The 26,201-nt window shown below is 48.7% G+C and overlaps 1 protein-coding gene across 3 annotated transcripts in view; it reads right to left on the reverse strand.

Moving 5' to 3' along the window:
• The window catches only part of vps13c (vacuolar protein sorting 13 homolog C), a 37,366-nt gene that overhangs the window by 10,319 nt on the left and 846 nt on the right, over positions 1-26,201 (reverse strand). For 2 of the 3 annotated variants that reach the window (XM_068329416.1, XM_068331026.1), the window contains exons 2-64: positions 24,777-24,820; positions 24,490-24,532; positions 24,310-24,405; positions 23,046-23,078; positions 22,185-22,286; positions 20,189-20,298; positions 20,016-20,075; positions 19,842-19,901; positions 19,661-19,741; positions 19,270-19,327; positions 19,068-19,195; positions 18,875-18,981; positions 18,617-18,791; positions 18,483-18,545; positions 18,265-18,403; positions 17,332-17,432; positions 17,059-17,201; positions 16,783-16,975; positions 16,586-16,700; positions 16,232-16,368; positions 15,854-15,983; positions 15,657-15,774; positions 15,453-15,585; positions 15,280-15,352; positions 15,085-15,185; positions 14,830-14,983; positions 14,670-14,746; positions 14,507-14,566; positions 14,266-14,416; positions 14,024-14,140; positions 13,843-13,946; positions 13,571-13,738; positions 11,533-11,837; positions 11,304-11,451; positions 11,124-11,232; positions 10,922-11,040; positions 10,627-10,783; positions 10,462-10,541; positions 10,295-10,354; positions 9,998-10,151; positions 9,798-9,917; positions 9,620-9,723; positions 8,316-8,483; positions 7,878-8,182; positions 7,513-7,660; positions 6,983-7,121; positions 6,755-6,876; positions 6,499-6,665; positions 6,166-6,413; positions 5,579-5,805; positions 5,203-5,295; positions 4,858-5,091; positions 4,641-4,772; positions 4,433-4,522; positions 4,168-4,323; positions 3,812-4,076; positions 3,443-3,603; positions 3,236-3,357; positions 2,861-3,158; positions 959-1,348; positions 549-653; positions 241-396; positions 28-153 (exon numbers count right to left, since the gene is read on the reverse strand). In XM_068329416.1, coding sequence (XP_068185517.1) covers positions 28-153; positions 241-396; positions 549-653; positions 959-1,348; positions 2,861-3,158; positions 3,236-3,357; positions 3,443-3,603; positions 3,812-4,076; positions 4,168-4,323; positions 4,433-4,522; positions 4,641-4,772; positions 4,858-5,091; positions 5,203-5,295; positions 5,579-5,805; positions 6,166-6,413; positions 6,499-6,665; positions 6,755-6,876; positions 6,983-7,121; positions 7,513-7,660; positions 7,878-8,182; positions 8,316-8,483; positions 9,620-9,723; positions 9,798-9,917; positions 9,998-10,151; positions 10,295-10,354; positions 10,462-10,541; positions 10,627-10,783; positions 10,922-11,040; positions 11,124-11,232; positions 11,304-11,451; positions 11,533-11,837; positions 13,571-13,738; positions 13,843-13,946; positions 14,024-14,140; positions 14,266-14,416; positions 14,507-14,566; positions 14,670-14,746; positions 14,830-14,983; positions 15,085-15,185; positions 15,280-15,352; positions 15,453-15,585; positions 15,657-15,774; positions 15,854-15,983; positions 16,232-16,368; positions 16,586-16,700; positions 16,783-16,975; positions 17,059-17,201; positions 17,332-17,432; positions 18,265-18,403; positions 18,483-18,545; positions 18,617-18,791; positions 18,875-18,981; positions 19,068-19,195; positions 19,270-19,327; positions 19,661-19,741; positions 19,842-19,901; positions 20,016-20,075; positions 20,189-20,298; positions 22,185-22,286; positions 23,046-23,078; positions 24,310-24,405; positions 24,490-24,532; positions 24,777-24,820 — 8,582 coding nt within the window. The remainder of the gene's footprint in view (positions 1-27; positions 154-240; positions 397-548; positions 654-958; positions 1,349-2,860; positions 3,159-3,235; positions 3,358-3,442; positions 3,604-3,811; positions 4,077-4,167; positions 4,324-4,432; positions 4,523-4,640; positions 4,773-4,857; positions 5,092-5,202; positions 5,296-5,578; positions 5,806-6,165; positions 6,414-6,498; positions 6,666-6,754; positions 6,877-6,982; positions 7,122-7,512; positions 7,661-7,877; positions 8,183-8,315; positions 8,484-9,619; positions 9,724-9,797; positions 9,918-9,997; positions 10,152-10,294; positions 10,355-10,461; positions 10,542-10,626; positions 10,784-10,921; positions 11,041-11,123; positions 11,233-11,303; positions 11,452-11,532; positions 11,838-13,570; positions 13,739-13,842; positions 13,947-14,023; positions 14,141-14,265; positions 14,417-14,506; positions 14,567-14,669; positions 14,747-14,829; positions 14,984-15,084; positions 15,186-15,279; positions 15,353-15,452; positions 15,586-15,656; positions 15,775-15,853; positions 15,984-16,231; positions 16,369-16,585; positions 16,701-16,782; positions 16,976-17,058; positions 17,202-17,331; positions 17,433-18,264; positions 18,404-18,482; positions 18,546-18,616; positions 18,792-18,874; positions 18,982-19,067; positions 19,196-19,269; positions 19,328-19,660; positions 19,742-19,841; positions 19,902-20,015; positions 20,076-20,188; positions 20,299-22,184; positions 22,287-23,045; positions 23,079-24,309; positions 24,406-24,489; positions 24,533-24,776; positions 24,821-26,201) is intronic. The other variant, XM_068330247.1, reaches the window with a different exon arrangement.

Here is a 26,201-nt window from a genome sequence, read left to right on the forward strand (position 1 = left end):
TCTGATTGGTCCAGAAGAGGGACGAACCACGTCGAGGCTCAGAAGGGTCCCGTTGTCCTGCTTGTTGAAGTAGAAGAACTTGGAGATGGTTTCCGATCCGACCACGCGGATGCACAACTTTTCTGCAGGGTTCTCGGGCCACAGGGGGAGGCACTGCAGAACGTTGACAGGTCAACAACGACAGAACCGGGCGTTCATGTTCAGGTGAGACTGGGGGAGACTTCATGGAGTCTTCCTCACCTCTGTGGACGAGACGTAGTGCCATCTGATGGAGCTGAGCCCGGTGACCTCGCCCACCTCCAGCTCGTAGGACGACTTATTCACCAGGGTGAAGAACGGACTCAAGGTGACAATCCTGGTCAGGTTGAAGCTGCTCATCTGGATGCTGACCCCCACCTGGACACACCAGAGTCAAACCGGAGTCAATCTGGTGTGAAGTCGTTTGTTAGCTGACGTTAGCCTGAAAGGATGAATGGTTAACCCTGCCAGGTAGCGCCATCAGCAGAGACGGGCAGAGACTTAGAATCGCCTCCAAGTTCTTTCCTTACCAGGAAGTCCATGTTGTTGGCGGGACAACGAACGCAGCCGTAACTTCCCACGGTGTCCAGAGAGAAGGCGTCCGACCACGAGCTGGTGGAGACGCACAGCTGGAGCTGGAAACACAGCAACCAGTTACACACAGCCCGGTAGGTCAGTGGTCCCCAACACCCAAAGCGTGGACCGGTACAGGTCCGGTTATCACTCTGTACCAATCTGTGGCTCAGTCCGTCCATGGGTCAGTCGGTACTGGTCTGCAGGTCAGTTGGTCTGTGGGTCAAACTCCCAAGCTAGCAGAACCAACAAACAATCGTTGGTGTGACCAAGACACCTCCTAGTTTTTTCGTTACTGGATCACCTTAAAAATTTTCCCCGACATCCGAACCTGTCGCCCGTCCCATTTTCAATGAGCTGGTCTCACCTTGTTCTTGCTGAACAGGTTCTTCTTCCTGAAGGAGAACAGCAGGACGTCCCTGCAGTCCGCCGGGTGCTTGACGCTGACGTCTTCGGCTCGGTACTGCAGCACCCGAGACGTCTTGTTGACGATCCAGTAGGGGCTGAACAGCGACAGCAGCAGGCGGCTCGCTGTGCGCATCACGTGGACGCTAACGTCCACCGTCATGTTCGTGTCAGAGTCGCACGTCAGACTCACCATAAAGAACTCAGGCATTTCCTGTTTGATACGAAAGTGTCCGTGCCAGTCGCGGCCCTGATACCTCATCAGCACCAAAGACATGATCTCACCTGACACTCGGGCATTCAGGAGGTCCGATGTACAGCCATCCTGAAGCTCGAAAGAGTCCGCCGAGTTCTGGGGACAGAAGCAGAGTTCATTTTACCTCAAGAAAGTAGTGCATCCCTGGGATGCACTTAGAGTAAAGTGTGTGCATCCCAACATGACGTTTATGTATCCCAAAAGTAGTAATAGAATATAGAAGCATATGCATGGATTGGGTTTTGCTAATAGTACAATATAAATATTGAGCAAACTGTTCATTTAAAGGATTTTTTAATAACATAACTGTTTAAGCAAAAACAAGAGTAAAATTATGTTTTATCAAAATTTTAAATCCTAGTAGTCATTAAAAAAACTGTTTTAGAAATAAAGAAATATGTAATACAATATTTTGTTTAACTTTTGCTTTACACTCACTAGTTTCCTTTGCCTATAATTCATATATTCTCCTGTGGACACTGAACCAAGCTGAGAGAACCTTCACACACATTTCAGTAATGTCTTTAGTAATACCTGTAGTAATACCTGTAGTAATACCTGTAGTAATACCTGTAGTAATATCCGTAATATCCGTAGTAATACCTGTAGTAATACCTGTAGTAATACCTGTAGTAATACCTGTAGTAATACCTGTAGTAATATCTGTAGTAATACCTGTAGTAATACCTGTAGTAATATCTGTAGTAATATCTGTAGTAATATCTGTAGTAATACCTGTAGTAATACCTGTAGTAATATCTGTAGTAATACCTGTAGTAATACCTGTAGTAATACCTGTAGTAATACCTGTAGTAATACCTGTAGTAATATCTATAGTAAAACCTGTAGTAATACCTGTAGTAATATCTGTAGTAATACCTGTAGTAATACCTGTAGTAATACCTGTAGTAATACCTGTAGTAATACCTGTAGTAATACCTGTAGTAATATCTGTAGTAATATCTGTAGTAATACCTGTAGTAATATCTGTCTTTTTTTCTTCATTAACCTCTGAATGTTTTTTATTCAAGAACGCACTCATTCTCACTTGCTTTTTCTCCAACTTTTTATCTTTTTCAGAGGCGTGGTGATAATCAATCAATCAATCAACCTTTATTTGTATAGCGCTTGATCACATCAGCAGACATTTCAAAGCGCTTTAACAGACAGACAAACCCAACAGGATGCTTCTGTTTGTTCTGGAGGGTCTAACTAACTCCTCTCTCACTGCAGCGTGTAAAACGCACAGACGTGTTGCCGTTTGGTCAATTTTGATCAGGCAGAATCACGCAGGTGAGTCTCGTGACGAGAAACTCGCGCAAGATCAAAACATAACGGTGATTTCCGGGTTCGAAATTTAAGTGGAAAGAGAAAAATTGTGAATATTTTTGTTGAATACTGAAAGTACATTTAAAGCTTGTGTCCCAGAAATTGTGCATCAAAGACACAAGGACACACGCAAATCAAACACTGCAGAAGACCATGTTAGACCCGACTAGAGGTCACATCTAATCAACCAATCAGTGGACTGGATAGTATCAGCTCTAAGTTGGGTGAACCTTAAACTTCTTTCTGGTGTTTCCCGGTTCGTGTGGACGCTAACCGTACCTCCATCATGTAGCGGACGGCGTAGGGAAGTAGGTTGCGTAGCGTAGCTACAGGGTAGAGGTGGATGATGTAGGCGGGGTCCCAGTCTTCTTCGCCTTGGTTGGCGATGTGCTGCAGGTCGTCGGGGACGGCCAGCGTGCTGACCATCAGCGGCAGGAGGCCGCTGTCGGTCGCCGGACACTGCAGCACCGACTGCACCTCCGAGCTGAGGTGAACCTGCTCCTTCCAGGACACGTAGGAGGAGGACGGGCCGTACTGTCCGTCCAGAGATCCGGCTGGACGGACGAACAGCTGACACCTGTGGGGGAGGGGGTGAACAGAACCCTGAGAACCCAGCGGATCCATCAGAGACCGATCAGCGCCACGTGACGCTACCTGTACGACTCCAAGGCGATGTGAAACTCCCGCTCGGGTTCGGCCTGACCGATGCTCTGAAGCCTCCGGGACGTCGGGCAGTACTTCAAGACGGTGAACGGCACGGAGAGGTGGTTCTTTATCTGAGGACACAGAAAAGACAGGAAGACGGCGTCACGCTGTCGGTTCCTCGACAAGGAGGAACCCTCAGGTGTTTCTGGTTGGCACCTGAAGGGGCGAGCGGACGGTGACGATCTTGTTGCCTTCAGCGGCGTCGATCTGCAGGAGTAGAGACACGGCCTCCTGCAGCATCGGACCACGGATGTTGTAGAGACGGCGACCCGGTTTGTCGACGGCCACCTTGGAGATCTCACTGTAGCCTGAGGGAACTAGAGGAACAGGGACAAACATGAGTCCAACGGTCCTATTAGGAGACATATTCGAGTTGTGCTAAACTTGTTTTTGGGATAAGGATGATGGCCAGCTCATCAGTAACAACCCGTCTGTGATGCGTTCTTTACCGATCCTGACCAGAACCTAACTACTTCAGCTAAGAAAGTGTCTCAAATTCATGGGCGACCGCTGTGGGGAACTGACCGATGGTGAGGTGAAACAGGCAGCTCTCCTGCCGCTGCAGAGCCGACAGTTTTCCTCGTGACGATCGTTCGAACGTGGAGTGTTCCAGGTCCATGCTCTGGTCCACCGGCAGCTCGTGGAGCTTCCCCTGCGCTGGAGAACCCACCGGCCTCAGGTTGGCGCTGTGCTGCACAATGAGAGGGATCCCCAGGGCGTTCCTGATGGTGAAAGGGGCCTTCTCTTTCAGGGAGCAGTCATAGCTGGAGGTGGTTCCCTCTGAGAATGCCTGTTGGAAGAGATACCAGTGGAAAATAGGCGACGCTGGCAATTGTTGTAGGAGGAACAGAAAAAGTTTGGCTCTAGAAGTTGTGTTCTACCTTGGAGAGGTTCTGCAGGACGTTGAGGGTGCACTGGGTTACAGTGACGTTCATGGTGTCTTTGGAAGAGATGTTGATGGCTGTTTGAGGTTCAGGGAGAATGACAAAGTCGTCCCCGTGAACGGGACTCTTGTCCTGGACGGGGTTGTTCTTCATCTAAAGGAAGACAGACGGTCCAAGAGTTCACAAAGTGGACAGGGATGGACAGAGAGGGACAGAGACAGACGTGTTGTTGAACATTCCTGCAGGGGAAGAATAGATTTACCTCAAGCTCCAGGTTCCACCGGCGTTTGCCGCTGTCGACCCGTTCAATCAGAGGTTCCCACACCGCGTGGATCTCATTGAAGTAGTTCACCTGCAGTCACACAACTCTCTACGTGACTGGTTCCCAAAGACTTACCCCCCGAGACATTTAAATCTTGTCTGAAGGCAAGGCTCTAGTTCTGTTGAGAATGTTCAGGACCACTTCTCACCTCCAGGGTCATGTCGGCTCTCAGTCGCAGCAGAGACGACCAGTTCTTGGCCGATCCAGTGAAGGAAGACTCTGCCAGGAGCAAGGGTGTGGTTCGATGCCCCAGACCAGATTCCAGGGTCACCTGGACCACCTGTGGGATGACGGTGCATTAGGAACAGGTCCGAGCAGCCCAATCTCTCCTTTCAGAGTAAAATTGTCTCTTGGGAAGCTCATACCTTGACCTCTGCATCAAAGGTCTCGCCCTCGTTACTTTCGTCCTTCTCTCTGAAACTCTCGGTGGCTTCAATTGCCTGGTCCACTCCCAGGAACCAGTAGTTACAGCCGTAGATGTTCATGACTGACCAGAGGTCTACGGTGGAAGGCTTCAACTCCTGACATCGTTCGTCAGGCTTCTTTGCTGTCATGGCGGCCGTAATGGTCAACATGGTGTTGAGGATGAATGGAGAGATCTGCAGAAAGGACCAATGGGGAGTTCTCTAAGCACGGAACCTGACCCAGTCCGGACAGCAGGTCCTTCTGTTGGACTGTTGTTTCCAGAAAACTGCAATTCATTAATTTACCTTGACAATGACTTCCTCCACTATCACGGAACCAGTGAGCGGTTGGTTGGGGTGGGTTTTGGTCTCCAAGGCAACCGAGCAGGGTCTCAACACCTAGAACATAGTGAGACCAGTCAAGGTCCAGACCATCCACTATTGTCAGAACCAGGCCAGTCAACATTTACATGGACGTCGTGACGGAGTAGAAAAAGTTTAGTACTGAAAAGGAACTTAGTAAGGTGCTACCACAAGACCAATCAGGTTAGCTTCCTGCTGCAGACAGGAAGCTAACCTCATTCATGCATAATCTCAACGAGGTCTAGAAGATTCAGACGGTTGAGTCTTAGATGTTTTTGCACCAGAGGAACCAAATCAGTTAACTCTGAATTTGTCTTACCGTGGTGACCGCCTTGTTCTGTTTGTCCTGGATGAAGGGGCAGGCGATAACGTTCAGCGATCTCAAGTTCGCTCTCATGTTCTGGGTCCCGTTCTCCTCAATTTCCAGGTGGAAGTCACACTGGAAAGAAGCCATGAGGGCCGGGGCGTCGGCCTTCATCAGGCTAGCCACAAAAACCACCTCCGGGTCCACCACCACCAGTCGGACAATGGTCCGAACCAGCGAGTCTGAGGAGACAATGTTCAACAAGTTAGCACGCTTCTATGAGTTATTGCTGAGTAAAACGATTTGTTCCGTTTCTCCCTTTGTACACGAGACGGGTTTGATGGATCTCTGGGTCTACAGTGCCCTCCCTCCCCCCACCAGTGACTGAAGAACCTCCTGACCCGGTACCCGGTACAAGTGCGTCTGGGTAGAGCGGACTGTTTGTGTTACAGTCATTTATAAGTTAGCTAATGTCAGCTGTCTTAGCTAGTTAGGTAATGTCAGCTGTCTTAGCTACAGTTAGCTAATGTCAGTGATCATAACTCCAGTTGGCTAATGTCAGTACTGCCAGTCCTTGTGTATGCTGGTCTTGCTGGTCTTACTGGTCTTGGTGTCGCCCCGGGGCTCTGTGGTCTGTCTCAGTGGAAGTCTGTCGCTTGGTGGTGACACGCTGCTCTGAGACGAGCTCAGAGCCTGCAGGAAGAAGTCTGTGACGGCCATGAGGAACTCCACGCTGGCGCACACGTAGAGCTTCTGGAGGACAGCCACCACTTCCCGTTCCCGAGCTCTCTGCCGGTACGTCACGTCAATCATGGGCTCCGAGTGCTCCTCGTCCCTGCAGCCCACCATCCTGAGACCACACAGCCGAGTTCCAACACTGAGTCACTGCAGAATCAAGACTTGTCACCAAAAACCCCAAGTCCTGTGACCCTTACCGTGAAGTCACCCTCTCCAGACCTGTTCTCAAATCATCCAGTGTGCAGGCGGTTAGAATGGTGGTCACCTCCATGTTGCCACTGGTCAGGATCTTCCCTGAGGTCCTTATGAGATGGAGGGTAAACTCTCCTAATCTTAGGTTCTCCTGGTGCTGCTGGTCCAACGGCTGTAGTGGACAAGGACGACCATCAGACCACCAATATCCAACCAAGCATGGAGCTGGTCCTGGACCTGTTGGTCCCGAATCAAACTAACCTGCTTTGGGTCATTGTTGTACAGTACCAATCCAAGAGACTCGATACTGAAGTAAAATGTCAAAGTCTCCAGACTCTCATCCTCCTCTTCATCACTGGTCACCGACAGCTTCTTAGCATCACCTGGACTCATCAACACAGATTACATCAAAATCAACCAATCAAAAGCAGGAAACAAAGACCAGTGAGACAGTTGGACTGGTTAGATCAGTCTGGTTCAGTCCATCACCTGGGAGGGGGGCTTTGTCTGCTTGCAGCTGAACGCTGGACTCCGGTCTTACACCACTGGTTTCCAGACTGCTGGCCTCTCCCAGATTCTCCACCAGAATCCTCAGCAGCGTCTTCAGGTCGTCCTGACTCAGCTCCACCTAAAGACATGAGCAACGTGGATCTCTAAGAAAACAGAACCCATTTTATGGTACTGACACAAGTTCAAGTGAGCTCTGACTACACCCGACTGGAACAGGATCTGGAGGAAGCTAGTGATGCTACACGTCGACAGAAGCACTTTACCTTTGGTGGTGTAAATGTAAACTGGTGGCAAAAACAAGAATTTGTAATATTTAATGTGGAAAGACTTCCATGTGAGACTCAGGTGTCTCAATGATCTTCTAAGTCGTTAAATTAATTATAAATATAACAAACCCATGAGGCAAAAACTCCAGGAATGGACAAGCATCTGTTTTTTAAGCTGAAACTGACTCCAGGTCAGGATGAGCTGAATAGAAGGTGTTCTACCCTCTATAAACCTCCTCCTACCTTCATGGGCTTCAGGTCTCCATTGATCTCCACGGGGACCATCTTTTTGTACCAGGAAGATGCCAAGTTCCTCTTGATGTTCAGGTGCAGGTTTACTGGTTCCAGTAACTCGATGCTGGGACCACCAGACATGTGGTCTGCACAGACTCTGAGAAAAAAGTGAGACCCAGAGTATAAACAGACCATTGATCCAAACTCGGGACGGACAGATCCTCTGGTTTCTAAACACTCCATTAAGTCTTTCAGTGCTGACATCTTTAGTCTTGTAGTTTCTGGTTTGAAGATGTCTTGTGGACATGAATCAACTAGATAGATAGATAGATAGATATACTTTATTAATCCCGGAGGAAATTGCATTAACTGACCTGGACAGCTTCAGTTGCGTCAGTTGGACGTCCATGTTGTCAATGATGGCTGGCAGTGGAGATCCCTCAACAGGCAGCTGAGAGAAGCTGTTTACCACCCGGATCAGACCGAGGTCCATCACAAGTGCATTGTGGGAGGTGGAAGACTCCGGTATGATGATGAGTGGGGCGTCCAGGTTGATGTCCATGGACAGACGGAAACTCTTCTGGGCCAAGTCTCGAACGCTGGATGCTGCTTTCTCTGCTGCCTGAGCCGTGGCAGCAGTCAGGGCTTCTTTGGCCGTCTGGAAGTTGTTGGTGAAGTTCTAAATGAACAGACATTAAAAACTGTTAAACTAGATAAAGAAACAATAAAGAGACGGTGGTGTGACACCCCAATGGTTTAATGGTTTAGACAAACTTATATATTTAACATTCACTATCATCTGTGACACTCACCAGCAGAGACATGATAAACTTGTGAAGGTAAACCACCTGGATGCAGCCCACATTCAGCTTCACTTTGCCATCAGTCTTTGAGGTGTCGGCGTAACCAGCGCCCTCCGTGGATTTGGGGGTCAGACTCATGGTGAAGCTGAACACCTCATCGCCCACAATTGAAATGGCCTAACAGGCAGGAAGAGGAAGAGGCAATTCAGGCCAATATGAGGGAGTCCAGGGCAGTATAGGGGAGACCAGGGTAGTCCGAGGGACTCTAGGGTAGTCCGAGGGACTCTAGGGTAGTCCGAGGGACTCTAGGGTAGTCCGAGGGACTCTAGGGTAGTCCGAGGGACTCTAGGGTAGTCCGAGGGACTCTAGGGTAGTCCGAGGGACTCTATTGTAGTCTGAGGGGTCTAGGGTAGACTGAGGGAGTCTAGGATAGTCTGAGAGAGTCTAGGGTAGTCTGAGGGAGTGTAGGGTAGTCTGAGGGAGTGTAGGGTAGTCTGAGGGACTCTAGAATGGTGACTCGGAGGGACTCTAGGATGGTGACTCAGAGGAGTCCGAGGAGTCACCATCGAAATGTGTAGCTGTGTACACATTTGGACACACAGAATGATTTGAGCAGACTTTGTATAAGACTGACCGACTGGGAGTCACAGAATTACTAACGGCTCTGAAGAAGGATCACCGACTTCATGATTTGTCAAACCAAGCCTACAGTTGGATGCTCGGGTCCTTCTTCTTCTTTCCCTTTCGGCTTTTCCCTTCAGGGGTCGCCACAGCGAATCAGTTGCCTCCATCTAACCCTGCCCCTGGTGTGGCTTAAATACAGGAAGTAATACACATGCTGCAGCCCAGCAGGCGCTTTAGACAACAGAGGGGGAGATCAGGAACTACTACTTAAATAGTTTAGAGAGGAAGTCTGTGATGAACGTGTGTTTACACAAGTCAGCTGGAGCGGCTCAGAGGCTTCAGCCCAGTTTCTATAATCTATAATAACAGAATACTGTGTTTCATCAGTCCTTAACCCACTGACTGCCATTAATGTCTATAGACGCCAATTGTGTTTTTCAGTGGGAGGGACAGGGGGACAATTCAGCAGAGATCCCCTATCAATATCCTGCTCCTACTGAAAGCACCTGAAGTTCTACCGATGATAACTAAAGAAGAGAGTCTAAACTTTCTTTTAATAGTTTCAATGTGTTTATAGTCATAGAACTCAATATTCCGTGGGCCTTGAAAGATCAAAAAGCTCCAAATCGCTGCTCTAAGAACAGCTATGAGCCAATGAGGTGAGGGAGGAGTTCACAGACGACACCGACCTTCTTGTGGACGCTTCTGGGATCAACGTTGAGGACAATGAAGTCTCTCAGGTTCGCCGACAAGTGAGTTTGTGGTCCTTGCATCAGCAAAGACCCATGAAGCCCTGCAGGAACGACCAAATTTGGTCACTCGTGTTTGGAGAACACACACAAAAAAACAGAGCACTTGATTCAGCACCTTGGATCTTGATGTCGGCCATGTTGCAACACTGGTCGCAGACCAAGATGCTGAACGCTCCCAAGGTCATCATGACCTTCAGGTCGATGACGCCACTGTCTGCAGGTGACACCACGGTGGCTGATGGGAAACACATCATCACGTCAAAGACGGGTGGACCTTTCAGGTTGGGATTCTACAAAGGACACGTTGGTACTGACTGGACTTGGCAGAAACTGTCTTGTCCTCCGTCTTCAGTTTGACGTCTTTGTCTGGAGAAGGGAATCCGCCCGACGACAGCGTGGCCGACAGGAAGTTGATGGCTGACAGCAGAGCCTCAGTGTGGAGAATGAGGTCGAGAGAGGTGAAGGTCACCTGTAGGTAGGAGGTAAAAGAAACCACTAATCAGGAGCCAACTGGACCGCCGTTGAAAAGCATTCTGGGAAAACAATTCCATGAAAATCATTTAAATTAGATGCGATTCAAGCCAGAGCGTCGGGAGGCGTGGACGAACTCACGTTGATCATCTGCTCCGTGTTCTTGTAGACGGTGGAGAAGTTTGGTCCCGATCGGTCCGCCTGGAAAAAACACCTTCATGAACAAGTTCCACCTTTACTCCAGAACCAATCACGCTCTCACGTGAGAACAGGCAGCCACGCCCACAGGTGAACAGACGTGACGTCACCTTGAAATACTGCACTTTGAGCAGCTCGGCTCCAGATTCCACCGAGGAACTGATGAGACACAGCGGCTCGCCGTTGGCGTCTGAAAGAAGATGGAGAAAAGTCCATCATCGTTCACCGGCAGGGGATCGAGAACCACCTCACCACGGCGTGTGATAGGCGCTGACCTTTGAACTCCAGGCACTTCATGGTGATCTTCCTGATGTACGTTGTTGCACACATGTCGTACTTCCTGACTTTGGTGTTAATGCCCAGAAGAGCAGCGTGAAACAGCAGGAAGGGCGACTCCTTCTGTTCTCTGGGCTTCTTCAGGGTGAGCAGCACCTACGAAACAGGAAACAGGAAGTAGAAGGAGGCGGAGGAAGAGGAGCTGACAAACGGTGTTCTTCTGGATGTTAAATCCTGATCCGGCTCAGCTTTCTCAGATATTTCCTCATCTCCACCCCCCCCAATCATCCGTACCTCCTTGATTTCAAACTTGAGCAGAACGTTGACGGTGTTTTCCCCTTGACCTCCGTTGGTGGTGGCCCCCACCCCATCCGATCCGGCCACCTTCAGCAGCTCAGCGAGCTCCGCCCTCTCTGAAGAAGAACACAAACAGTTCTGCTTCCAGGTCTTCTTTCAACGCGCCACCAGAACCGAGCGTCGCTGACAGGAACGTTACCTTGAGCCACACGACGTTTGACATCCATGCTGTGCTCCTTGTTGCCTTCTGCGATGTTCTCCACAAGGACCTTCATCAACACACTGAGGTCTTCCTCACCCAGACTCATCTGAAGAACACATGACAGTTTCAACCTGGAGAAACACTTCAAGAAGACTCCAAACCACAGGATAGTCTTACATTGAGGGACCGGAGGACTCCCTGGATCTGGACTCCAGGGATCTTGGTGAACCAGGAAGAAGCCAGGTTCCTGGTGACCAGCAGCTCCAAGTTGATTGGCTGGAGGATCTCGATGTCGGGCTGAGAGGAATCTGGCTTCAGCGTGGTTCTAAAAACAGGTGGATTCAGATTTTGATCGTCGCGCCCCAAACGAGCGAAGCAGATGGAGATGTTCGCCCCCCAGCCTCACCTGGACAGCTTCAGCTGCGTCAGCTTCACGTCCATCTGGTCCACCACCGCCGGCAGAGAGAAGCCTTCAGCCGGCATCAGGGAGAAGCTGTTCTTCACCGTGATGAGACCCAGATCCACCACCACGGCATTGTGGGAGGTGGAGGACTGGGGGACGATGATGAGCGGCGCCTTCAGCTTGATGTCCATGGACAAACGGAAGCTCTTCTGGGCAAAACCCCGAACGCTGGACGCCGCTTTCTCCGCCGCCTGAGACGTGGCGGCGCTCAGGGCTTCTTTAGCCGTCTGGAAGTTATCGATGAACATCTGGAGCGCAAAAAAAAACAACAAAAAAAGATCCGGAGTGAGACCGGGACCAAACCGGAGTCTCGTGATGAAGACGGATCTCATGGAGTTAGAAGGAGCTGATGTGAGGCGTTCAATGCCTGGAAGGAGTGTCGGTCATTTCTGTTTCATAAATCTCGAGATGAAGATTAAGCTTCAAGTCTGAGAATTTTTTTTCTAAATCCAATCGGAAGTTTCTGAAACAAAAATGAAGTTCCATTTTCAAGGAGAGGGCAGGTCACACAGGCACAGGTCATGTGACTGGGGGGGGGGGGGTTAAATGATGATGGCGTCTGAGTGAGTAGCACAGCACGTTTATGAAGGACGTGAGTTTGGAGTGTAGTGTCGCATGAGAGGCGTGATGTGTGCGCTTCCTCGCCGTCGCGCCTCAGATTAACCCCGGTCCTCGGACGGGGGTGAACCTGCTCAGGTAAAACCAGGTGACATTTAAGGTGGACTGAAGGTGCAGGTGGAGTCGTTGAGTGAAGCTAAAGCTGATGCAGTTCACAGCTGCATGCTGGGAAATGTACCTCGTCGGCTGACGCACACTGAACGCTAAGAGAGGCCTGGAAGAACAGAAGACACCGACAAGACCACAGACATGAGAGACAGGAGAGAAGAACATGCAACAGACAACATGTCAGAGAGCAAACGGTCACGCTGTTCCTCAGGAACCGTCGGTTCTGACGGGTCACGGTGGTTCCGCACAGGTGGACAGAGAACACAGGTAAAGAATGGGAGGACAGAGATGGAAAGAGAACCCAGAGGAACCCAAAGGAACCCAAAGGAACTAGAGTTCCTGCCACCCCACCAACAAACGCGGTCTAACGTTCAGATCCAGCACTTCTCCCCCACACAGTGTAAAAACACTGATCCATACAGGTGTGTGCGTACCCGTGTGTACAAACAAGAAGTCCTCAAGATACAAACATCTGACTTACAAACATTCGTAGATATGAACAACTGCAAACCGCCGTATCCCACGACTGTAGTTCCCCTTCCTGCCACCACCCCCCCACCACCGAGCAGCGTAACATTAACACCCCATAGGTTCAGATTTTACGCGTCATGTTAACATGACTCAGCAGGTCTCAGACTCAGTGAACAGTTTACTTTGATGTCACTTCCTGTGGTCTTTTGGTCTTTCCTGCAATGTTTCTTCCTTCTTTTCTCTGTGAACTTCTGAGCGGGAAACGTACCCACAATGCATTTCTGTTCACGGAGGCATTCACTAACATGGAGACCGAAGACAATTCAGGTCAGGTTGGGAGTTAGAGAAGCAATGTAGACGACAGACTGCGCGTCAGAAAACTCTGTCACCACCTGCTGGTAGTTCACTTTTATTCGTTATTGACGGGTTCGACCTCCTGTAGGAACTAAATGATGTAGGAACCAATGTAGGTCAGGTTTCTGCCTGGTCGTTTTAATGTCCTGGAATTGTTTCTGGTCATTCTGAGGGAATACAACTTCAGTATTTACAGTAGTAATGACAGTACTTTAGTATTCAGAGTAGTAATGACATTACTTTAGTATTCAGAGTAGTAATGACATTACTTTAGTAGTTAGAGTAGTAATGAGATTACTTATAAAAAGTAGTAATAATATTTAAATGAACTCAAATGTAGATTATATGTTGAACCCGTTATGTTCGTATGTTGAGGACTACCTGTTAGCATCATGTTAGCGTCGGTGTATTTTTGTGTGTGTCGTCTGACCAGAAGCGACATGAAGAACTTGTGCAGGTAGACGATCTGGATGCACCCCAGACGCAGGGTGACCTTGGCGTCGACCTTGGTCATGTCGCCGTACCCCTCCCCCTCCGTCGCCCCGGGGAACAGCAGCAGCTTGAAGCTGAACACCTCCTCACCCATGATGGACACTGCCTGCAGGAGAGGGGAAGACGGTGAGCGCCGACTCGTCACATGACACTCCAACGCCACGCCCATCCGTCCCTGCGGTAACCGTGACAACAGGCGGGCGCTCACACCTTCCTGTGGATGCTGTTGGGGTTGGCGTCCGTGACCACGATGTCTCTGAGCCGAGCGAACGCCTCCGTCTCTTTCGCCTGCACCAACACCGATGCCTGGATCCCTGCAGGGCGGCGACAGTCGTGTCAAACGCCGGCCTTGATTTGAAGCTCCGCCTCTTCCTCCTCGTACGGAACCTACCTTGGACTCTGATGTCAGCGATGCTGCGGCGGTCGTCGCACACTTCCACGTGGAAACAACCCAGCATGGCGAACAGCTTGAAGCTGAAGGTGTCGCCGTCTTTGGCTCCTTTCGTCACTACGGGCGAGTCAGAGGCGAGTCAGAGGCAAGTCAGGGGTGAGTCAGAGGCGAGTCAGGGGTGAGTCAGAGGCGAGTCAGAGGCGAGTCAAAGGGGAGTCAGGGGGGAATCAGTCCCCACCCACCTGTCCAGCCCTGTCCCGTCTTCTCCGCCTGTTTCTTGGCGTCCCTGTTGGGGGCGGAGCCGAGCTGCGGCGGCACGGCGCTGTTCAGGTAGTTGATGGTGGACAGAAGGGCGTTGGTGTGGATGAGGAAGTCCAGGGAGGAGAACTCCACCTGGAACAGGAAGCTGGTGTGTCAATCTGACGACGTCACCATCAAAACGAGCTTCAGCCCTCTGTTGTTATGGAAACAGGCTCCACCCACCTTCAGCGTTTGCTCCGTGTTGTCGAACAGAGTCTGGAAGCTGGGGCCACAGGGGTCGGCCTGCGGGGCAACGGAAACAAGGGTCAGTCTGATCACCCATTACATCATCCCCCCAAGCCACGCCCACTATCAGCCAGACTGTTAGCTCATTGGCCGTCGTCACCTTGATGAACTCCACCTTCAGCAGGTTGGAGCCCTGCTGCTCCGAGGAGCTGATCATATGGAGAGGACTCCTGCCGTCTGGAAGGAAAAGCAGGAATAAAACCCAACGTTGATCACATGACAACATCCCGGAGGCAGGTGATTGGTTGACTTGATCCTACCTGGTACGTCGCAGTAGTCGAGCGTGACGCTGCGAAGATAGGAGGTGACGTTCATGTCGAAGCTCCGCCTCTTCCCTTCGGCACCGAGCTGACTCACCCTGAAGGACAGGACGGTCTTCTCCTGGTGCGCCTGTCGCGTCAGCTCCAGCAGCACCTGAACGCACCACACGTGTCATTGACACACGCTAACTCATTTGAGGTTTCCGATTGCCTCGTTGGGAGCTCCACCCACAGTACGAGTAGAAAAAGCCCCACCTCTTTGACTTCAAATTTGAATTGGAGGTCGGTGAGCTCCGCCAGAGCAGCGCGCTGGTGGTCTTCGTCGGCCGACTTCTCGCTGTTGTCTTCATCGGAGTCTGAAAGGTGACGCACGAACGTAACGTGAGCTTAGAGTTACACGACAGACCAAAAAGTGACACATGGAATCACGAGTTGTAAGTAAGGACTGACCCGTTTCCATGGCGTCAAGGAGCGCCGGGTGAAGACTAAACACCTGCGATCTGGCCTCCGCCAACAATCGCGCCTACAACAGGAAACACGCCCAAATATGGTGATTTAACGTCAAATATTTCTCAATCCATTCCTGATCCGAACTCGCAAAACAAAAAAACCCCAACATGCACCTTGTCTGCAGGGCTGGAGGGGGCGGAGTCTGTGCTGGGCAGTGGGATGCTGTTCACCAAGTCCAAGAGGTTGTGGATCTTCTGGTCCGAGATCCTGACGTGAAGCAGAGGCAGCTCGCCCGACACCTTGAACCTGAACCGACACCCACATCAGCTTACAGACCACAGAGACAGGGGACACCCCTCTGCAGGCGCCGACTGTACCTGGCCATCCTGGCGTCCTTCTCCACCATACACTTGGCCAGCTGGACGCTGAAGTCCATCGGCTGGAGGATGTGTTGGAGCGACGTCTCCTGCAGCCGAGCCGACTTCCAGGCCTCACCTTGAGGTTGTTGACAACCGAGACGATAAAATACCGACCTCCAGGTGGTTGTGAATTTGTTGTGTGTGTGTGTGTGTACCTGATTTGCTGTAGAGCACCTGGACTCTTCGTAACTCCACGTCATATCTCTCGTAGGCTCGGTCCATGATTTCCTCCAGAGAGGAGAAGGAGGACGATGAGGTCAGACCGCTCTGGGCGACGCTGTTCAGCTTCAAACAGACATTTTAGAAAGACTCCATCAGTTCAGACCAACATCTGGACAGAACATCGAACACCTGTTCGATCTCAAAGCTTCAGCAACAAACTAAAAGACTCAGAGCTTCACAAACCATTGGACCCGTTGGGTCAGATCTGGCCTGAGTTGGAGACTCCAGGTCTACAACACATCAACACTGCTAGCAAAAACCACGAACGACCTCAAACTAAAGATACGCTAAAGAAAAGACAAAGAGCTCACCTGCAAGCTACCAAAGTCGACGATGATGAGGTCTGACTTGTTGCTGTAGAAACCGGACTTTGGTAGCAGCAGGTAGGACGGCTTCAGGTTGATTCTCAGGTCCAGGACTTTCCTGGTCTTAATAATGTGAGACAAACCTGCAGGGACAGGAACCATTCAGAGGTCTGATGAGGACCAAACCCAAACCCCTACCCAGACTGATTGAATCAGAACCATTCAGAGGTCTGATGAGGACCAAACCCAAACCCCTACCCAGACTGATTGAATCAGAATTATTCAGAGGTCTGATGAGGACCAAACCCTAGAAGGACTGAATCAGAACCAATCAGAGGTGTCCTTGAGACTCAAACAGACCTGTGGTCGTTTTCTCTTTGATCTCCTCCAGTTTGGACAGCGTTGCCGATGTCAGCACCTCCAGGTCGACGCCTTTGCCCGTCTTGAAGAACTCGGCCAGACTGTTGACGGTCAGCTGAAAACAAACGACAGGACAGGGCTCACGCCGGTGTTCCGTCGGAGACAGATTGGAACTGAGGTCCGGCGGTTGTGGTTACCGCGTCGTAGATGATCTCCACAGGTTGCGAGTGGACTCTGAGCAGCTGGTCGGCAGCGCTCTCCTGGGGATTTATCTCGAACACGACGCTGAGCAGGGAGGAGGAGTCTTCTCCCACCGAGGCGATGAGTGACGGCACCGCACCCTGCTGTTGTAAACCAGTAACAAACCAGTGCTGCAGGGCCGCCTCCACCCTGTGGGACCACAGAATGGGTTCGATGAGGAACTATGAAGATCAAACCCAAGAACATCTGGTGTTTCAATGCTGAAGACTCACCTGAAGGCCTGGGCTCCTGGTCTCTGAGATATTTTGGTGCTGAGGTCCAACATCTGGACTTTGAGGATCTCAGGGATGTCCGGTCGCTCTCTGAACATCAGAGACGTCCTGTGGAGCTGGAAGGTGACGACCATGGCAACATACTGGCGACACACACAGCAGGAAGTCGTTAATTCAGAAGGGTTCATCCTCTGAGGACCAGGGCGTGTCTTCAAATTTCTATACCAATCTGTTTTCTGATCATAGGGGTTACCGAACTTGCTAGCATCTCACCTGTTGGGGTAAAGACAGGTTGTGAGAGCTGCCGCTGTAGCCAATGGCGGTGCAGAGTTTCTCTTTCTCCTCAGCTGTCATGAGCTGGTCCAACCCTGAACCTGAACGCATCACCAAGGAAACAACTCATGTTTAAACAGAGACTCCCCACCATCTCTTATTTTCTTTCTCTGCACCATGTAGCTTAGCATCTGTTGACATTGTGATTTGCAGGGAAGGTAAGGGGCAGGTGGACGGATATTTTGCAAGTTTTTGAGAGGAAAGGAATGAAGGTTAGCCAAAGCAAAACAGAATATAGAGGAGTGGAGGAGGAAGAGGAGGCTAAAAGGAGAAGAACTAGAGATGGTTGAGGACTTCAAATACTTGATGTCAAGAGTCCAATGGTTGACAACAACAGTCAATCAAGCAACGGTAAGGCAAAAAGAGGTGAAGAAATGGATCCAACAGGCTGGAACGGGTAGACGGAAGTGTCAGAGGAGTCTCTGATAGAATAGATACTTTAATAATCCCGGAGGAAATTGTAATTGAAATTGTAGAATGTAGGACAAAGTCTAGAAGACAGTGGTGAGGACAGCCATGATGAACGGATTAGTCCAACATAAAACGATACTTCCTGTCTAGCTGAACAGAAGACAGGAAGTGGAGCTGTAGCAAATGAAGTTGTTGAGGTTCTCGAGGAGTGACCAGGTTGGATGGGATCAGAAATGAGTTCATCAGAGGAACAGCCAGGGTGAGATGTTCTGGAGATAAAGTTAGAGAGAGCAGACTCTGATGGAGAGATGGTGAGGATGGATGATGTCGGGGTAAGGTTGGTGAGGATGGAGCTACCAGGATAGAGAAAGACCAGAGAGAAGGTGGATGGATGTAGTGAGGAAGACTTGAGGGCAGTTGGGGGAAGCATAAACGCGGTGACCACCGGCGGTCTCCACGTACCCTCAGGGTCCTTGACCTCCTCTGGCTCTTGCTCTTCCTTCTTGGCTTTCCTCCCAAAGAAGCTGCTGAAGAACCCTCCACCTTGCTTCTGCCCCCCTGCGGCCTTCTTTGCCGCCAACTTCTGCCCCGACCTGATCACCTGGGAGAGGAGGAAGGGAGTCATGATGGAGTCAAATCCCACACCTTGAGACCAGACTCGGGTGTGAGGTCCGGGTTACCTCCATCTGGGCCTGCTGCCGGGCCAGGGTGATGTTGAAGACATCCAGAAGGTTCTCCAGGTCCTGGTGGGAAGTGAACACCGTTCAATATGTCAATGGAAACGCAACCCAGCGAGTTTTAAACCGGTTCCAACCTGGATCTGCTGATCCGCCTCCGGGCTCGGCTTGTTCTGACTCAGCAGTTTGGTCTTGTAGGCGGATTTGTAGGTCTTCAGTTTGTCTCGGTGTTGCCGGATGTTGGACCAGCACCACATGTGACTGACGCGCCGGATGTGGACCTCCATGATGCTGCTGAAGGCGTAGCTCCACCTGAGAACCAGGAAAGAGAAGGTCCGGATGGATGGATGGACGGACGGACGGACGAATGGACACGTCATGTTGGATGAACTGACCAGACTTTGGGGTTCTGGTGGACGGAGACTTCGGGCCTGAACTTCCTGTAGGGGGCGTTCTTCACCATGCAGTCAATGGACTCCAGCAGCTCCACCATCGTCAGGTACTGCAGAGGAGAACACCACCTTCAAACATCTGCACCACCCTGAGAATCCAACACCAACCAACCAGAACCTTAAAGGTGCTTCTTACCTGAGGTTTGGTCATCTCTATGGCGATGTTCTGGACCTCCAGGTGGAGATTGGCTTTGGGGGTCTTCAGCTCCAGCTCGGCGTTTGGGTTGATGGTCATTTTAGCCGAAGCGAAGATCGGCTTGAAGACTATAAGCAAAAAAACAACAACCAATCAGTGAGAAGTTCCTTTGGATTTTATTGGTCACTTCCTGTAAACTCACTGTAGTGAAAATGTGGAAGCTCCTGATCCGTCCTGCTGATGCCAAACCTCAGCTGCTCCTGCAAGGAGGCGGAGCAGAAGGAGAGGGGGCGGGGTCAGAGGCAAGAAGACAACCAGCTGACACACGATTGTTTAATATTCACAAATACGATGGCATAACTTCCTGGATTTCCGCATACATGTTGAGGGTCATCATGTGATCCAAGGTCTCTGTCGTTAGCGCCTCTAGCTAGCCATCTATTTCCTGTTGACAGTCTGCGCTACCGCTAACTGCCCTGTTGTTAGCTCGTAAAGCTAGTCGTCCGTTTCCTGTTGACTCTCCGTCCTCATGGCGGTTTGAAACCACATCAGACTGGCTCACATGTTGGTGATTGGTTCTAATCAGGACTCACCACAATCTCTTCCCATGATCCTTTGTGCAGGATGGGGCTGTTGACGTTCCAGTAAGCACACAGACACTCCAGCCGGCCCAGCTAACACACACAAACACACAAACGGGTCACATCGGGTCGGGAGGTGTCACTTTGGTCGATTGATTAAGGTCAAAGGTCACTGAAGGTCACAGCGTCTCACCTTATAGATGACCTTTGCTGCTTCGTTCAGGATACACAACTTCCAGTTCTCATCAGTGGTCTGAAAGATCCAACAGCAGCAGGTAAATGAGACTGTCACGTGTGTGTGTGTGTGTGTGTGTGTGTGTGTGTGTGTGTGTGTGTGTGTGTGTGTGTGTGTGTGTGTGTGTGTCACCTGCAGGCTGAGCTCTGATAGGGTAACTCCCATAGACAGGGGGCGCTGTGGGTCCAGCAGCTGAAACAGTCACATGACCAGTGAGCTAACAGTGACGGGAATCAGTGCCTGACTGTCAGATCAAGACCAGAACCAGAATCTGGACCCGGATCCAGATCAGAACCGGTACTCACGTCGTCCTCGTAGCGCAGGTGGATGCTGTTGATCTTCACTTGCAGGTTTTTGATCACCTGGGTGGCCAGCTTCTCCATGAACGTGTCCTTCTTCTCCTCCTGGGCTTTCTCTGAGAACAAAGCAGACCTGGACTGATCAGATCCGGGTCGGTACCGATCAGCCGATCGGACCCGGGTCGGTACCGATCAGCTGACCCTCATGCCTGAGCCACAAACGGGACACGATCGGTCGTTCATGAGAAAGGAAAAGTGATTTCAATCCAGAGACGAGGTCATGGATACGTTCAGACGTCACAAACACCAGAATGGAAAGACAATAATCAATAAAAATAAATAAAACTGATGAGTCATCCTTGGAGCATCGCTGCGTCTCTGAACAAACTGACTAATGATCCACCTGGATGAACCTCGTCCTCCTTACCTGCTCTGCTGTCGTGTCCTTTCAGCTTCTTCAAGCCTTTTTTGGCCTTTTTATGTTTTTTGAATCCTTTGGGGACTTTGGCAGCATTAAAGACAGACAGGAAGTTAGAGACAGAAGAGGACGAGAACACCAGCAAACATTCAGCCTCTGGGTCGGGAACATGTGACGGTACCGCGGGGTGAAGGTTCACATTAAACCCTAATGTAACGGTAGGGGACACAAATGAAAGCTAAGCTAAGCTAAGGCTGCGTGAGGTACAGGTAGTCATCAACATACAAGCGATCGGTAAGCTACATGCTACATGCTACGGCGGATCAGCTGACTGACTGTTGTTGTTGATGATCTTAAAAACTGGTGGAGAGTTCCTTGAGGTGTTTTCTTCTTCTTCTCCTCAAGGATTAAATTATCAGGATTAAAGTTTATCATAAACTAATCTAGATTACAAAGATCACGCGAATCACGAGTGAAGCTTAACGGTAGATATTGGAACTATACGTACATGTTTGATATGATGACGTGTTTTATTCTGGTTTATTGTACAGAAACATGATTTATGAGCCTCTAAAGGTTTTCTAGTGATTTCTAGAGTCCAGTATCTGTGGTGGACAGACGTTAATCCAGAGAAACGACCTCAACTAGACTTTTATGTTTAAACTGACGTCTAATCAGAACGACTGAACTCTAAACCACCTGAACCTGGATTTTATTTATTATGGGATGTTTTAATGTCCTGTAATTGTTTCTGGTCAGTCTGAGGGAATACAACATTAGTACAGTATTTAGAGTAGTAATGAGATTACTTTAGTATTTACAGTAGTAATGAGATTACTTTAGTATTTACAGTAGTAATGAGATTACTTTAGTATTTACAGTAGTAATGACATTTAAATGACCTCAGATGGAGTTTAAGGATTGATATTTTTTTTAAATTCAACTTATGAACAACCTCTAGAAACCAGTTGTGTTTGTATGTTGAGGACTAATTGTGTGTGTGTGTGTGTGTGTGTTACCGTTATGAGGCTCCTTGTAAACAACACTCTCCAGACTGAACAGCAGATCTCCAGTTTGAGATGCTGACAGCAAACGCAGCGTGAACAGCAGACAACACGTTAGCATCTAAACATCACATGACTGATGGATCTGTGATGTCACTCTACCATCTCGGCTCAGAGTCAAACGGGCTTCATTTAGTTTTATGATTATTCTAACCTGGATTCGACCAATCAGAGTTCACCTCCAGTTTACCCTAAAGACAGGTGAGTTGGACCTGAAGCTAGTTTTTAACTGGCATCACTGACTGGTCTTTCCTGAGGGAAGTGTGTGAATGCAAACAAGCAAATCTCTGCGGTCCGTGATGTTTACCCACAATGCACCGCTGCTGAACTTCAACAATTATTTAAATCTGAAAGTCCTGAACGACCCCGACCCTCAAGCCGTGACTGAACTCTAAAAATGTGTTTCTGAAACGATCAGGAGGCGTTTTAAACTTTTAAACATGATGTCTGCACTCTAAATCTGTTCTGTTAGAGCTTGGAGGTCAGAATGCAGTCAGAGGTCAGACCGGGTCAAACTCACCTCTGCGTGCAGCCATTTGTAGCGCCTCTTCAATGCGATGCAGCTCCTTCTGCTTTGCCTCCTGTTGGTAACGTTCCTCCTTGGCTGCATCGTATTTGATCGCTGCAAAGACACAAAAACAAGTCTTCTTAATCGAGTCTTCTTTCCCCACTAGAGTGAACTCCTACAGGAGAGCTCGCCTTCAACCGGAACTTCCTGTTAGATGATGATTTGATGAAGTGTCTCAAGTCTCTCTTCATGACCAACAGACTCGTCGCGTCTTTATTTGAAACCAACAGCTTTGTGTTGGGATAATTAAAGTTCATTTTGTTAACCTTCAGAAATACGTGACATTTCATACTTTCATATAATCAGCCTTTCCTTTTCGAGCTCAAGAAGCTATCGGTGCTTAGCTTAGCTCTTCCATTTGAATGAATATTATAGATTGCTATCTGCCATTCGTTTGCACGTCACTCACCTTCATCACCTCGTCATCAAAGCGACTGGCTGTCAGGAATATGAAAAGATGGTTCTACCACACTTTAAATGCTTTTAACAGAAGCTGTTAAAAACTATTTCCACTGACTAGTACCTGAGGACACAAGTTATTCTACATTTGATTGACACCTCCACCCAGCCAATCATCAGCACGGTACATACTACCAGAAAGACCCAGTTTCAAACTGCAGAAAAAAATAACCTTCAGAAGGTGTAAGAAACCCCCTGAAGGGACCCCAGCTCAAGCGATACGAACCAATCATAACGCAGAAGGACTAAAGGTCACCAGGATGAGAAGTAGATTCAGGAGGGCCCCCAACAGGAAGCTGGGAAAGCATAAAAACGGTGAAGTTGCCCCAACACCTCTGTACCGCCACGTCTTACCATTATATGGACTCGTTCTCATCTTTGTTTCAGCTGGAACACACATGCAGTGACTGAGAACACACTCCATTCAAAATGACAACTCATGCTAGTATGTACTGTAAGTACAAATTCTGGCTCCAGATCAGCCAATCAGCTCATTTCAATCGCCTCAACAACTGCGTTTGTTTCGATAATTAAGACGGTTGAGTTTTAAATGCGTGTTTTATCGTGAAACCTCCTACGACGGTATCTGGGACATGTGATGTGTCTTCCTGACCATTGGGTCCAAACCGATCCCAGAGGGAGGGGAGGGACAAAGACCCAACACAGAACCCATTGAGGGAACATTTTGGAGGGAGCTCAACCTCAACTTCTCTGGAAAGGTTTGAGAAGAAATGATAAAGGTTGGAACTCCCGAGCACAGATAGATCTGAGGGTTGGGGGTTTGACAACTGGGTGTCACATGACGACTAAACCCAACAACCTAAGGCAACAGAGACTGTTGGGACATGGCCCTTCCTGGTCTGGGGTGAACAGGAACCGGGGATAGGGCTACAACTGGAGTTTACCGATCTGAGCCCATCATTAAAGTCATCAACAACTCTTCAAGACTATGGGTCACCTGGAGAAAGTCTCTGAAGGTCTTTTTGCTCCAGAAAGGTGGTGAATGTGAGGTTCCTGTCCACCAAAGTCAGCATTCCAGGGAGGTCTAGGGTCAAGGAGTCTCAATGGATCAAAGCCTGCATTGTGGAGGAAGATAGGTCCAGAAGATTGCTGATGACTAGCACTGAAAGGGGCAACGAACCCAAGTGGGAGTCTTTGAGTCCAGGTCAGGACACTAGAGGTCCACAGAAGTTGTTGATGTGTTCTTAGACATTACAAAAGTTAACAGATGTGCTCCCCATCTCAGAATAACTACAAAGCCTGAAGAGGCCAGCTGATGTGGACACTCTTGCCTTAGCCCCCCCTTTGGGTAACTTTAAATGGGCAGGTCCAAGAACACAGTAGGGCATTCGAGGCCTAGGGGAACCTTCCAACCCTGCTGGAGGCCCTCATCCGGGCCAACCAGGACGTCATCACACGATGGACGTGTCCGTTTGACTCAACGAGACGAACACCCCTGATAACTTCCTGAGCAGAAACACAGATGAACGTTCAAACTTTACCCCAACGAGGGCACGGTTGTCTGAAATCTGATTGGCTGATCTGGCGACGACCAACCGGAGCTTCTGAATGCTTGTGTTTTAAAATCTGTTTTTAGAAGGTGTGAACGGTTCCTTACTGGCTCCAGGGACTACTAGCAGGTAGAGCCCGTCCAGCGTGGCCACCACCGCATCGTTGTACAGGTTCTTCCAGGGAATCTTCAAGGTCAGCTTCCCTAGAAACATCAACAGGAAGTCAGCAGCAGCTGAGTGACGCTGGCCAATCAGGAGACTTCTCTTTCAGTTCCATCACCACTCACCGATCTGTCCGGCTTTCACTTTGAAGGGAACGTCAAACTCGCTCTGAAACACAAACACACTTCAGCTCCGTCACGCGATCAGTAATCAGTTGTGTTGATGAAGACGTTCATTGATCAGACTGTCCTTTATTTTCATGTCATCCAACCAGAACCTCACCTCAATCGGACATGTCAATCAATAATAACTTGTCAAAATCAATAACGGCAATTTATATGACGACTGGTTGCTGCACATCCATGTTGGAAAACACAAACCTGGTGACATCGGAGGTCAAAGGTCAACTCACCAAAGCGCTTTCTTTCACCTTCAGGTTTTCCAGGACAACATTTCCTGCAGAGACACAAAGGACAGATTCAGGTCGTGACATCGTCTGACTTTTACGACCTGTACTAACCTGTAGGTTATAACCTGTCATAGCCTTTGGATTTAACCTGTGGTAACCTGGAGGGTTTGAACTCCCGACCTCATTCCCGTTGACATTAATCACCTGAACCTTATTTTTGTTTGCATGACGATGTTTTCTATCCAGGTTTTTATTTTGTGTAATTTTAGTGAGGCTGTTGTTGTTGTACGAGAAAATAAAAAGTGAATTATTAGTGGTCATTTTCCTGTTGCAGCAACCTTCATCATGTAATAAAAATCCGATTCATTTGTGATTAATAATAATAATAGTAATAACAATAATAAAAATAATAAAAAATAATATCAATAACAAATAATATTGTAATAATTATAATAATAATAACAAACAATTTACATCTGTAGTTTGCGATGCTTGTCTTGTGTTGACTGAGAATAAAGTTCACAGTGAAAAAAAGCTTTTGTAATTTAATTATTTGAATAATCAACCTGATCATTAGCCAAATACTTCCCATGAAACTACAAAAAAAAAAAAAGGATGAGAACTCAGGTTCTAAACTCAGGTTCTGACGATCTATTTATTTTCTAATATTAATAGTGATGCAAATAAAAATTGTTTCCCACAACCAGATGCTTTAGTTTCAGATAAATTCAAACTATTGTGAAGATTAGTCCAACTAATGTCATTTAAAAGACAAAGTCGTTGTTTCTTTTTACAGCTGCATCCGGCGAAAGTTTTCTTTCTGCTGCTCATCTCCATGGCGACCACAGAGCAGCCAGTGAGTGATGGGTACCTGTTCAACAGGTAGGACGGGTCAACCAGAAGGAGGAAGTGGTTCCAGAAGAGCTCAGTTACAGCCTCTTTGTTTGAGACGTGACCAAACATTTAGTTTAATAAACTACGATATGAGGAAGCTCTTTGTTCACTCAAACTAATTATAATAATTCCTCTAATTAATAATACATAATAGAGATCATTAAACTGGCCTCCAGCAGCATGACGCTGGTAAGATCGGTAGGTACTCACGAAAGACAACAATAGAAGAAGAAGTTGAAGAACAAAAAAACAAAACAAGAAGAAGACGAAGAGAAATCAGTAACACAATAATCACACCAATCAATAATATCGATAACTAGTCATAACTAATGTAAGCTAATGCTAGAGTTTGGCAGATACCGTAACAAGTCCTAGCTAATGTCAGCTGACATTGGCTATGAAAGTATATATAACTCTCTCCGGTCCATTTGAACATTGGATTGGCATTTTCTCTCCTGCACTCTCCTGACATTGGAGAGCGCAATGTCAGTTGACATCACCTATGTCAACTGACATTGGCTATGTCAGCTGACA

Source organism: Antennarius striatus, chromosome 1 (genome assembly GCF_040054535.1).
Source record: "Antennarius striatus isolate MH-2024 chromosome 1, ASM4005453v1, whole genome shotgun sequence".
NCBI classification, from domain to species: domain Eukaryota; kingdom Metazoa; phylum Chordata; class Actinopteri; order Lophiiformes; family Antennariidae; genus Antennarius; species Antennarius striatus.